This window comes from Leptonychotes weddellii, chromosome 9 (assembly GCF_054177405.1).
Source record: "Leptonychotes weddellii isolate Sample4059 chromosome 9, ASM5417740v2, whole genome shotgun sequence".
Classification (NCBI taxonomy): domain Eukaryota; kingdom Metazoa; phylum Chordata; class Mammalia; order Carnivora; family Phocidae; genus Leptonychotes; species Leptonychotes weddellii.
Genome location: NC_138377.1, coordinates 22,984,788 through 22,996,884, shown reverse-complemented (window position 1 = coordinate 22,996,884; position 12,097 = coordinate 22,984,788). Strand labels below are relative to the sequence as shown.

Genomic DNA, 12,097 nt, shown 5'->3' with positions numbered 1-12,097 from the left:
TTTTTTTTTAAAGATTTTATTTATTTATTTGACAGAGAGAGACACAGCGAGAGAGGGAACACAAGCAGGGGGAGTGGGAGAGGGAGAAGCAGGCTCCCCGCAGAGCAGGGAGCCCGATGTGGGACTCGATCCCAGGACCCTGGGATCATGACCTGAGCCGAAGGCAGTCGCTCAACCAACTGAGCCACCCAGGCGCCCTGCAACTTCATATTTTAAAAAGCATCTGATAAGCAGCGTTAGCTGCCCTCTAAAATACTTACAAAGACATAAAACATTGTAAACTCACATCATCAGAACCTAGGACTTAGAGTTGGCCTCTTGTCAAGATTTCCTCAAACCACAAGGCTGATAGATGTGCGGTTGGAAGCCCACATCAGCAGCGCCGAACCGACGCTGAAGGTAGGTAGCGAGAGCCTTCCTCCTTGCTCTGTAGTCAGATCTTTGTTCACAAATGCAAGGTCCATTTCAGTCAGAAAATCAGGCAGCTGCAGCTTGAGCTAGAGTGTTGTTCCATCCTTTACAGTAGTCCCCTCTTATCCACAGTTTCTTTCTGTGGTTTCAGTTACCCGCAGTAAGGTGCAGTCTGGAAGCAGATGATCCTCCTCCTGCCATATCAGAAGTAGTCGTAGTAGCCTAACAACCTCTCAACGCCTGCGTCATCCACTTCACTTCATCTCATGACGTAGGCATTTTATCCTCTCACATGATCCTAAGAAGAAGGGTGAGAATAGTAAGATATTTTGAGAGAAAGAGACTGCATTCATAAAACTTATATTATACTCTGTTGTGCTATTTTATTATTAGTTATTGCTTATCTTTTACTCTGCTTAATTTATAAATAAAGCTTAATCACAGATATGTATGTATAGGAAAAAACATGGTCTATATAGGGTTAAATACTATATAGTCTCAGGCATCTACTGGGAGTCTTAGAAAGTATCTGCCGTGGATAAGGGGGAGCTACTGTACTTCCCAGTCGGTATCTTTCCGTCTTTATTTGGAGGCTCTAACTCCCAGAATACACTTGGATAGGGAATTAGTGTTTTCTGTGTGTGCATTTGTGTTTGGGGTAGGAGGCAGTCATGGCAAATTGAATCCTGGGAAATATATTCTCCGAGAATAAAGTTTACTGTTGGCATGGGCAGAGAAGGAAAAAAATCACTCTTAGTGGTGCATTCTAGAAATTGTAATGTTTTATATACCTTTATATATTTCAGACTCTTGGAATGGGGTCAGAATAAAGCAGTGAGAGTTAGAAGAAGATCCTGTCTTAGTCCAACATAGCTGTATGAGAGAAAAACCTACCAGTGACACTGGGCATTAGGCCAGCGGCTCTGCACATTGTCTTGGCCAGTTGCAGATGTGAGAAGAGCAGGTTTCCCATGTCCAAGGGAACAGAGAATGGGACCAGGGGTAATTTACACACCCTTTCTATTGACAAATAACCAGATTCTAGGTAAACCAGTTCTCAGCAAGAGGCCTTTGAGCAAGTTCTGCAGAATAAGAGAAAAGGAACATCATCCTGAAAGTTCAGAGGAAATGATTGCCAGTAGAAACCAGAAGAACATTTTAGAAAATCTTCTTTAGGATGCAAGAAGACATAGCCACTTTGTTTTTGTTTGGTTGGTTTTTGTTGGTTTGTTTTAAAATTTTTATTTAAATTCTAGTTAACATAAAGTGTAATATTGGTTTCAGGAAGTGACTCATCAATTACATATAACACAAGTGCCCTCCTTAATACCCATCACCATTTAGCCCACTTCCTACCCACCTCCCCTCCAGCAACCCTCAGTTCTTTATAGTTAAGAGGCTCTTATGGTTTGCCTCCCTCTCTTTTTTTCTGCCCCTTGCCCTATGTTCATCTCTTCGGTTTCTTGAATTCCACCTATGAGTGAAATCATATACTTGTCTTTCTCTGACTGACTTATTTCACTTTGAAACAGGAGCAGTAAGTCATGAGGGCAAGGTCACTATTTGAAAACCCAGTAGTATGGGAGGAGAATTGTCAGGAAATTTGAAATGTAATTGCAGTGTTAAAACAGGACGGTTCATTTTGCTGAAAATTGAGTTGATGTGGAAAACTTTGGAAGCCCTCCCAAAAGGAGAGAGGAGATAAAAATGAGAGAGAAGTTGATATATTTGGAGGACAGAGGATAGAGGCCCAGTCTGAGTAAATACTCCAAAGAAAGAAATTGAAGCATTGCGATAGAATAATGATCTTAAGAATACAATTAAAGAGGGTGGGAGGATGGGTTAGCCTGGTGATGGGTATTGAGGACGGCACATTCTGCATGGAGCACTGGGTGTTATGCACAAACAATGAATCATGGAACACTACATCTAAAACTAATGATGTAATGTGTGGGGATTAACATAAGAATAAAAAAATTAGGGGCGCCTGGGTGGCTCAGTTGGTTAGGCGACTGCCTTCGGCTCAGGTCATGATCCTGGAGTCCTGGGATCGAGTCCCGCATCGGGCTCCCTGCTCGGCGGGGAGTCTGCTTCTTCCTCTGACCCTCCCGACCCTCCCCCCTCTCATGTGCTCTCTCTCAAATAAATAAATAAAATCTTTAAAAAAAAAAATTAAAAAAAAAAAGAATACAACTAAAGAGAAAAAGTGTTCCTGGGTTGAAAAAAATTAAGTATAAAGATTAAAAGGGAAAAGCAAATGAAAAGACACATCTACCTAGACATATCCTGGCAAAATTTTGCATTCTGTATTGGTGGTGGGGGCAGAACAGGTATAAAGAACAATCTTTCCTTGCTCCGCGGGGAGCTTGCTTCTCCCTCTGCCTGCCACTCCCCCTGCTTGTGTTCTCCCTCCCTCTCTGACAAATAAATAAAATCTTAGGACAAATGTGAGGGGCTACAGTTGCCTTTTAGAATTTTGAGTGGGGGAGAGGTTGCCCTCCCACTCCTTCCTGAATTTTATATATAGCTTAGATAGATTTCATATGGAAAGGCAGCAGAAAGACATTCTCAGACATTCAGGTCTCAGAATATAAGCTCTTTAAATTTTACTCTGAAAAGACATTTCATCTAACTAAAGATGAATCTCTCTTAGCGCTAAGAAAAGGTTAAGTCTTAAAAGGATGGGTGGGTTTCTCTGAGGCATAGCCCCCCAGCGCGATAGCAGAGCCCTGAGGAAAATCATTACCTTTACAAAGTATACCTGATTGCAGGGGCTGCATTAATGAGCCTGTGAAACCAGTGAGGTGGTTCTCTTTCATGGTGTCCTCTAATTGAAACCAAAAAACAAACTCCTTCATTATACATTCTTATAACTTATTGTGAGAATAATTTTGCAGTTGATGTGAGATATTTTTCTGAAAAACCTTTCCCTCAGTCATGTTTACTTTTAGACTCTGAAGTCTGATTATATATGGTTATAAATAATACCACCTTGACCCAGGAAAAAAATTGAGCAAAGATGTTTTTGGGCTATTAAAAAAAAAAAAAAAAAAAAATCAATGGGTAAGGAACCCAGGTGTTAACTTACTGATACCAGCTTTTTGATTATAGGTGATAAACTAATTCTGTACCTCTTTATTTTAATTGAGACAGGTATAAACTACTCTCATTCAGTTCTAAATTTGCAGTTCTCTGTGATTAGGAATATGAAAGAACCAGCAAGCTGGCAGGTCAGAGGACAAACTATGTTTTTTCCTTCCAATTATGAGAATTCAGAGAGATTTGTCTTATTTGAAACTAGAAGCTTCTTGTTAGGGCTAGAATCTAAGTAGGGAGTTATTTTCAAAAAAGAATTCATAAAAATGCTATATTATTTATTGCTGCAGAAAAAACTGCCCTACAGTTTAGTAGCTTTAAGCAACAAACATTTCCAATTCCTGAAGTCAGGAATCTGGGAACAGCATAGCTGGGTGGTTCAGGTTCAGACTCTCTTATATTGTTGCAAATTGTTGGCCCTGGCTACACTTGTTTCAAGGCACAAATGGGGCTGAAGGATCCACTTCCAAGCTCAGAGGGCTGTTGGCAGATTTCAATTCCTTCTAAGCTGTTGGACTGAGAGTCTCAGTTTCTTTCCATGTGGGCCCCTCCACAGAGCTCTTAATGTCCTCAAGACACGGGAGTTGGCTTTTCCCTAGAGGGAATGATTTGAGAGAGCAGGAGAGAGAGTGAGAGAGTCTGCCAGCCCTCACTGAGTGGCCCAGGATGGAAGCCACAGTCTTTTCTAACCTAATCTCAGGGAAGTGACCTACCATTACTTCTGCCTATGCTGTTGGTTACACAGATCAACCAGGGTGGGAAATACCAGGCGACTGGGATCATTGGAAGTCATCTGGGATCACTGGGAGTCATCTGACAGTCTTGTTACCACAGATGTCTCCCCATCTTCTGATATTTTTTTCTGAGTTAATATGAAGCTAGTTTGAGGAATGGTATTCTCAGAGTAATATTTACCCAGAATTTGGGGGAATGTTTTTACTTTGATTTCAAAGGAAGAGCATTTAGGAGGAACTCAAATGGCAAGCAAGGGTATAGATCACTGGGATTATATTTTGTTGTATCTTAAGTATGTATACTGAAGATGAATATTTATCTTTAAAATTCACGATATGGGGGCGCCTGGGTGGCTCAGTTGGTTAAGCGACTGACTTCGGCTCAGGTCATGATCCTGGAGTCCCTGGATCGAGTCCCGCATCGGGCTCCCTGCTCGGCAGGGAGTCTGCTTCTCCCTCTGACCCTCCCCCCTCTCATGTGCTCTCTCTCATTCTCTCTCTCTCAAATAAATAAATAAAATCTTTAAAAAAATAAAATAAATAAAATAAAATTCACGATATGGCATTAAGAGGGAGAGCTTTTTTTTGTTTTGTTTTGTTTTTTTAAGATTATTTTAGAGCGAGGGAAAGAGTGCAGGGGGGAGAGGGGGAGGGAGAGAGAAACCCAAGCATATGCCGTGCTGAGCATGGAGCCTGGAACCCAACGTGGGGCTCAGTCTCAGGACCCTGAGATCACAGCCTGAGCCGAAACCAAGAGTGGGATGCTTAACCGGCTGTGCCACCAAGGTGCCTCAAGAGGGAGAGCTTTTTCAAAGTGAGTTCCTGATTAGTTTTCTTGGTATCGGCATGTTTGATGCATTTTTAGCTGATACGCAGTATAGTCAAAGCACAGCTAGAGCTTCCTCTGTGTCTGAATGTTTTAAGTAGCAAAAAGCAAAGAAACACTCTTTCCCAAGTTCAGTTAATCTGTTAGCATTTTCAGGAGAATGAAAATGAGAAATGCTGAGTTGAAAAGTATCTCATGAAGAGGGAAACGTGGAATTACTTGGTAAATGAATCTCTCTGTACCATCTGTGTTTTCATAACCGTTCAGTGAGCACATGGGCTTTGGAGATACACCACCCTGCCTCTGATGCTTATTTGCTGTGCAATGTTGGGCAAGTTGTTTGACCTCTCTAAGCCTCACTCCTTTATTTGTAATATGAGGTTGACATAGTTACCTCGGAGAGTTTTGGGGAGAGGAAATGTAATGACAAATATAAAGTACTTAGTGCTTTGCTGGGCCTGTAGTAGACTTAACTCGTATCAATAATTAACAGTAGCCTTCTATATTAATAATTTTCTTAAACTCAATTCAAGTACCAAACTCCTTCTTGAGACACTTGTGGTTTGGATATCTGCTCAGGGCTGTGTCTGCCTCTCTTGGATGAAACCCAGGGAAAATACTAGATTTCATAGGCCACATTTATTTTTCCATTCCAAAATGAAAATAGATTCGAGTCCCATAGAATTTTTTTTCTTTATGGAAGCATAATTGAGAGTCCTATAGAATTGACATTACTATTTTAATAAAAAGACTCTCAGGAAGTTACTACTGTTAACTTCTAAAATAATAATATCGGGACACATACAAGAATTAGCACCCTAGATGTAGCTTTTGAATCTTTCATCCTTTGCCTCTGTATAATGCTCTAGAATTCACAACGTGGGTTCACATGCCTCGTGTCATCACATCCTCAAAACAACCCATCCACGTCTTACATGCGGGAAATAGGATTAGAGATTGAAGTGACATGCCACGAAAGTTGTAGAAGGGGAGGCAGCAGAGTTGATCTGAAGGAGTTCATTCCATTTATGTAGCATTTGCTGAATGCCTGTTTTGTGCCAGCTGCTCTGCTAGGCATTGGGGACATTGAAATGAGCAACATCTTTCCCTCTTACTCCGCCTGGATCTCTCTCTTCTCTCTATGGGCTCTTCTTTCTGCCTGGGCTAGGCAGGGAGGGGCCATCTGTACTGCTTGAGTAGTTTCAGTTTACCAGTTGGCTTGAAGGTCCAGCTACCTTCTCATGATTCCTGGGATCCAGAGGCCTCAGGCTCTCTGAGGCCCTGGCAAGAGAATGACATTGTTGCTACTATGGGTTGTTGACCTCTGTCCCTGAAGGCTGGTTTTATCCAGCAGAAGTGCACAGCCTCCTCTCCTCCTCTGAAGTGGTGTTTCCTTTAACATGATGCCCTGCCCACTCCATCTTGTAGCTTGTTCATCACTATAGATGAGGGTTCTCAACTTTGAGCCAGATAATTCTCTGTTGTGAGGGCTGTCCTGTGCATTGTAGGATGTTTAGCAGCATCCTGGCCTCTACCCAACAGATGCCAGTAGGATACCAGCTCTCCCTCCAGTGCTCCCAAGTCCTGACAAAATGTTTCTCCAGACATTGTCAAATGACCCTGTGGGTGCAGGGTGGGGGTGAGGGTGGGTGGGGGCGATGAAGGGGGTAAAATTGCTTTGAGTTGAGAGCTACTGCTGATGTTTCTAAGTGCTGAGATAGGGTTTTCACTTCATTGACTTTGCTTTTACCAACAGGCATGAGTTTCAAAGTTAGAGAACTTAGTAAGACCAAAACACTGATCTCTTCTGTAGAATAAAAATACTGTAGTTTTTAAAACTTTTTAACTGAGAGCTTTTGCTAACTTGAAAAAATACCCTTTAATTGCTCCTCTAAAGGGCAAACAGTTCATTTTCAGAATTTGGAAAGAAGAGCAGTTCAGATGATAGCATTTTAAAGTTTATACCAAGGCATATACAGTGTTTGGCTAAGAGTGTTTGCCCTGGAATTAATTATTCAAGTCACTGAGGGGTATCAGTAGTGTTTTGTTAAGCTTGATTCCTATGATAGTCTCCTTCTCTGAGAGTAGATGCCATGCCCAGTCATCTGGTCTACCAAGAGTGCCTTGAATTACAGATGCCCAGGTGGGAAGGTTAGATATATAGATGTGTGATAAAACAGAAAAAGCAAAATGTTAATTGCAGTGTGTGGTGTCAGTAGATGTGATGGAGTGTGAGTGGTAACTGGAACTTCTTTCAACTTTTTCATATGTTCAGAAGTTTTCATTATAAAATGGTGGCGGAGGAAAGCCTCTGGAACTGCAGGTTAGGTGACTTCCTTTACCTATCCGTTATTTCAGTTGGATGTGGTTCAGTTGCTTTTCTGACAATATTATAATAATTAGGTAACACAATTGGTGGTCTAAAACCCAGGCTTTAATTTTATTTGTGTCTTACTTAAAATGGTGGCTATGCTGCTGAATTAAGTGTGGGACATTTTTTAGTGAAAACCACTGTAGAGAAGTGTTATCTATTATTACTATTTTTACTCACAGAGGAGTGCTTTTGAGGTGTTTTCTGGCTTCTGAAATGGGGTGTGGTTTCCTCAGTGTCATAAGGTTGTAGGCTTGCCCACCCCCTTATTTGCAGAGTATTATTCATTGGAAAGCATTCTTCTTTCTCTGTTTTCACAGCCTTCTCCCGTAGTCTGGACTAGGTTTTTAATAAAATGTACACCTTTATGTTGTTACTGACATGTTTCTTTGTTAGTTTTAGTACTGGGTAGAGTGGTTTCTGGTATATGGTAACTAATAAATGCTTACTAAGTGAATGAGTGAAAGCTTAGGAGAAATGGGGGTAGGAATTCTTCCTCCTTTTTCTGTGAGAAATTTCTTATTGCCCCAATTTGGGATTGAATTTTTTGAATGATGTATAAATTATTTGTAGGGTTAATACAGTTTTAGAAATTTTAGGGATATTCTAGGAAGATTTTTTTTTGTATGCGAACTATTTATAGTTAGAATCATGTGAGAACAGGGAGTACAGAACAGCTCCCAAGGCAAAGACAGGAGGCATTGATGCCTCTATTGCTGCCATTTTAGGAAAAGACAAGATTTCACACCTGCTATCTTTGTGGGTTTTGTCTAGTTACTTTTTCTGAAGATTAATAAAGGCTGAGTTTCTGTCTTCCTGACTAAGCTTCGGAGCACCACAAGTAGAGTGGACACTAAAGGTAGGATCATACTTTTTTCTTACAAAAGTGAGGAGCAGAGCTTTTTCTCCTTGCCTGGTAAAAATACTCATAGCAAAAAAGTTATAAACCAATTTGAAGGTTTTGGAATAAGAAAAACATGTAGGATTCTGACATCTTTTAACTACAAAGGTGCTAAAAGAGACTTGTGTTTATTCAAAGATATGAGCTTAGTTTTAATGAAATACTAAACATTCTGTTTAATTAGCTAACTTAACATTTTATAGTTGACTAAATCGTTATTAAAGTCCCACCAATCTGATTTTTTTCAAAGAAGTCATGACCTTTGAGCCAGAAGTGAATGAAGTCTGCAGGACTGGACAACTTTGGCCTGTAACTTGGAAGGGGAAATATTTGCTTCTACTTTCTAGCTAGCACTACATTTTGGCATGCTGTATCATAGTGTTTATGTGCAGACATGCCACAAAGTTCCCACTTTTGTTTTCACCAAATTATGCTAACGATTTTTTACATATGATTAGATTTCCACAATGCAAGTCCTTCTGAGAGAGTAAATAGAATTAGCAGATGCTATCTGATGAAATAGTCATTTCCAGATACCAGTAGACTGGTGATAACTTCTGTGTAATAAGCATTCTGTAAGACAGATTTTCTTTATGAAGAAAATATCTATCTCCCTTGATCATAGTCTTAAAATTCTGATGATATTTCTGTGACATTGCCATTCCTCAAATTAACTATGTATGGAAAGCTTAAGACAAGTCTAATCCAAGCTTTTTCAAAAACAGTGAGTCTTCTTAAATGCTGTTGACAAAAATAGGAAATGTGTGTAAGGCTTTAGGTTACCGACGCCTTTCTTGATCCAGCAGATTTCTTTGAGTTTGCCCCCTTTGTTTAGAATATGAGGAGCGAGTGGAATCCATGCAAAAAAGGATCAAGGAAGCACTGTATCTTGTAGTACTGATAGGTGACTGGAAATGAATGGGGAAAAGAACTGATAGATTTTGTAATAAAGCAAACAGTTTTAATTTTTTAATTCTAAATACTCAAGAGTAGAACTTGTAATACATGCAGAGCAGGGATCAGCAAACTTCCTCTGTAAAGGCCAGATAGTAAATATTCTAGGGATTTGTGTGCGATATGTTCAGTGTTGGAGCTACTCAACTTTGCAGTTGTAGTGTGAAAGCAGCCATCGATGATATGTAAATGAATAACTGTGGCTGTGTTCCAATAAAACTTTATTTATGGACACTGAAATTTGAATTTCATATCATTCCCACATGTCACAAAATGATTTTTTTTTTTTTTTTTTTTTTACCTCCAGTCATTTAAACCATAAAAATCATTCTTAGCTCACAGGTTATTGCAAAAATAAGTGGCAGGCTGTTGTTTGCTGATCCCTAAATCTCAGTTAGAGATACTGCTAACTAATAAAGTATATGACATGATGGTGGGCTAAAGTATCTGTTCCATGGCCTAATGTGCTTTTTAAGCACTCCTTACTCCACTCAAGAAGAGTTAAAAAATGTCAAATTTGCTTTATCTTTGAGGCCAGATGAGGATAATAAAGTAGTAATATGAGAGAATGTGTAGTAAGACTCAAGGGAGTTAGACCACTGATACCCTTAGGAATTTGCTAAAAGCACAAAAATAACACCATTACATTCAGCAGGCACAGTTCCTTGAACTCAGCAGTAGGAAGAGTGCAGAACTCAGTGGGGATATCTTTTGGATTTAACTACAGAGCTCTTTGAAGATTCTAAATCCATCAGAATCCAGTCATAGTTTTGTGAGACATTTCTTGGAATGACACCTGAGAAAGTTCCCACTTACAAGTACAGAAGAAAATAAAATGGAAGAACCTTCAAAGAAATCGAGTACATTTTATTGGCTCTTGCTACAGCAAATTTCTTGGATCTATTCAGAGATAAACTTAAGTGAAGAAGGCATTGCTACTTAATTTAATCAGCATTTTAAGGATTTAGTGTTGGCAAGATACTTGGAAATGTTGCAAAATACAAAATATTTTCAGATTTTTGATCCAGAAATTTTGCCAAGCCTATTTCTTATGCAATACGATGAGAATGTTTCTTCCTTGCTTTGGTTTCTTCCATCTTGTAGAGTAGGTGAAAAAAATTGGCTAGCGTGGAAGGAAACACTCCCACTTAAGAAAATAGTTCATACTGTAAAGAATAGAGAAATTTTTCTTGAACCAGATCAGTCAAATTTAATGAAGATTAGGCAAAAGATGCAGCATCAGAAGAGGCAGAATCAGTTGTTAGTGATAGCTCGGGAAATGCAGCCAGTTGAACAGAATTCTATAGGGCAAAAGTTTTATTTCAGTGGGTTCAAATGGAGTTTGTTCTTATATTTTTATTTTTAACCTTCTGTTTTGAAAATGAGTGTTGTTGTACCCACTTCATATCAGCAAGACATTAAATTTAGAAAACATAACTTTGGTCATACTGACTATTTTTCTGTTCATGGATTTTTGTTAGCTGTTGTGTAAATGGGGAGAAAACTTGATAGATGTTGGATGTCTTAAAGTTGGATAGCTTCATTTGAAACTGATAGTTGACAGTATTTATAAATAAAATGGGTTGATAAATGTGTAAATTTGTGGTGTTTGATATACCCAGACCGGTTGAGATTACTTCTGTGAGCCTTAATAAATAACTTTCTAATGCTAACCTAACAGGGTGACTTTAGATGTTTATAAAGTACTTTGAAATATAAGCAAAGGTTTTAGAGTTTTCCTTTTATTTTTATGGGAAAATAAGCTCTCCTCTTTGGCCTGATTATGAAATTTACATTTGTGACTGGCTAATGAGCTGGAGTGAAATCAGGGAAACTTGGGGTTGTTAGATTTGAAAATCAGAACGGGCACTGCTGTGTTTTGCACAGGAGCTGATGTGTTTGTTCTCTTGTGTTTGACTCTTTTTTCCAGTGAAACCAGCAGTGTGTGTAGCAGCAGTGACACAGGGCTCTTTACCAACGATGAAGGACGGCAAGGTAATCTTGATCCCAGCTTCGGGCTGTTGGTTCGGTATTTCTGGGGAGGTTTTAATGATTAGAGGAGTGACTCACTTGAGAATATGGTGGTGGTTTATGGCAGTGGTTCTCAAACTTTAGAGCATTTAAAGGCCACCTCTTAAAATTCCTGAGCTCCTAGAAATCAAATAGGTCTAAGTTGGCCCCTGGAATCTGAATTTTTCATAAGTACCTGCAGTGATTTTTATGCAGGTAGTTCAGACTTTGAGAATCAGTGATTAGGGGAATATAGTGTCAAGGATGGGACTTGAGGAAGTTGCTAATTTTATTAGAACCAAAAAACACTTAATCTGTCATTTAACATTTAACATTTAATCTGTCATTTTCCTAAGGCCCAACACTTAATCTGTCCACACTTTCTTAAACCTCTGGATAATTATACATCATTGTAGCTTTCCCTGGCTCCCTTTCTGTTGGGCAGCCTTCTGTAACCTCCGTTTTCTCTCTGGTCTCTGATAACCATTCTTTCTCCTTGCTGCTTCAGGTTTAGGAAGCGTAAAGAATCCCCACTGCGCTGGCTCAAGGGTGCTTCACCGTCCCTTGTTGGTTTCTGTTAATACCGTCTACACTTTTGTAAAGAGTCACTTCATTAAAGTCTCAGTTATCCCATTTAAACGTGTGTGCGTTTCCTGAGGATTCCGACTGATAAACACTCAGTGTAGGTCTCATCTCCTAGAACCCTTACTCTTTCTTTCTCTATACTTAGTGCTTTCTTATCACTTACCATATGATGTTATTGTTCATAGATGTGTGTCTTTTCCATTGAAGCC

The 12,097-nt window shown here is 39.5% G+C and overlaps 1 protein-coding gene across 3 annotated transcripts in view; it reads left to right on the top strand.

The window, feature by feature from the left end:
* GPATCH2L (G-patch domain containing 2 like) overlaps positions 1–12,097 on the top strand; it is a 55,065-nt gene that overhangs the window by 7,619 nt on the left and 35,349 nt on the right. For all 3 annotated transcript variants that reach the window (XM_081830174.1, XM_081830176.1, XM_081830175.1), the window contains exon 3: positions 11,224–11,288. In XM_081830174.1, coding sequence (XP_081686300.1) covers positions 11,224–11,288 — 65 coding nt within the window. The remainder of the gene's footprint in view (positions 1–11,223; positions 11,289–12,097) is intronic.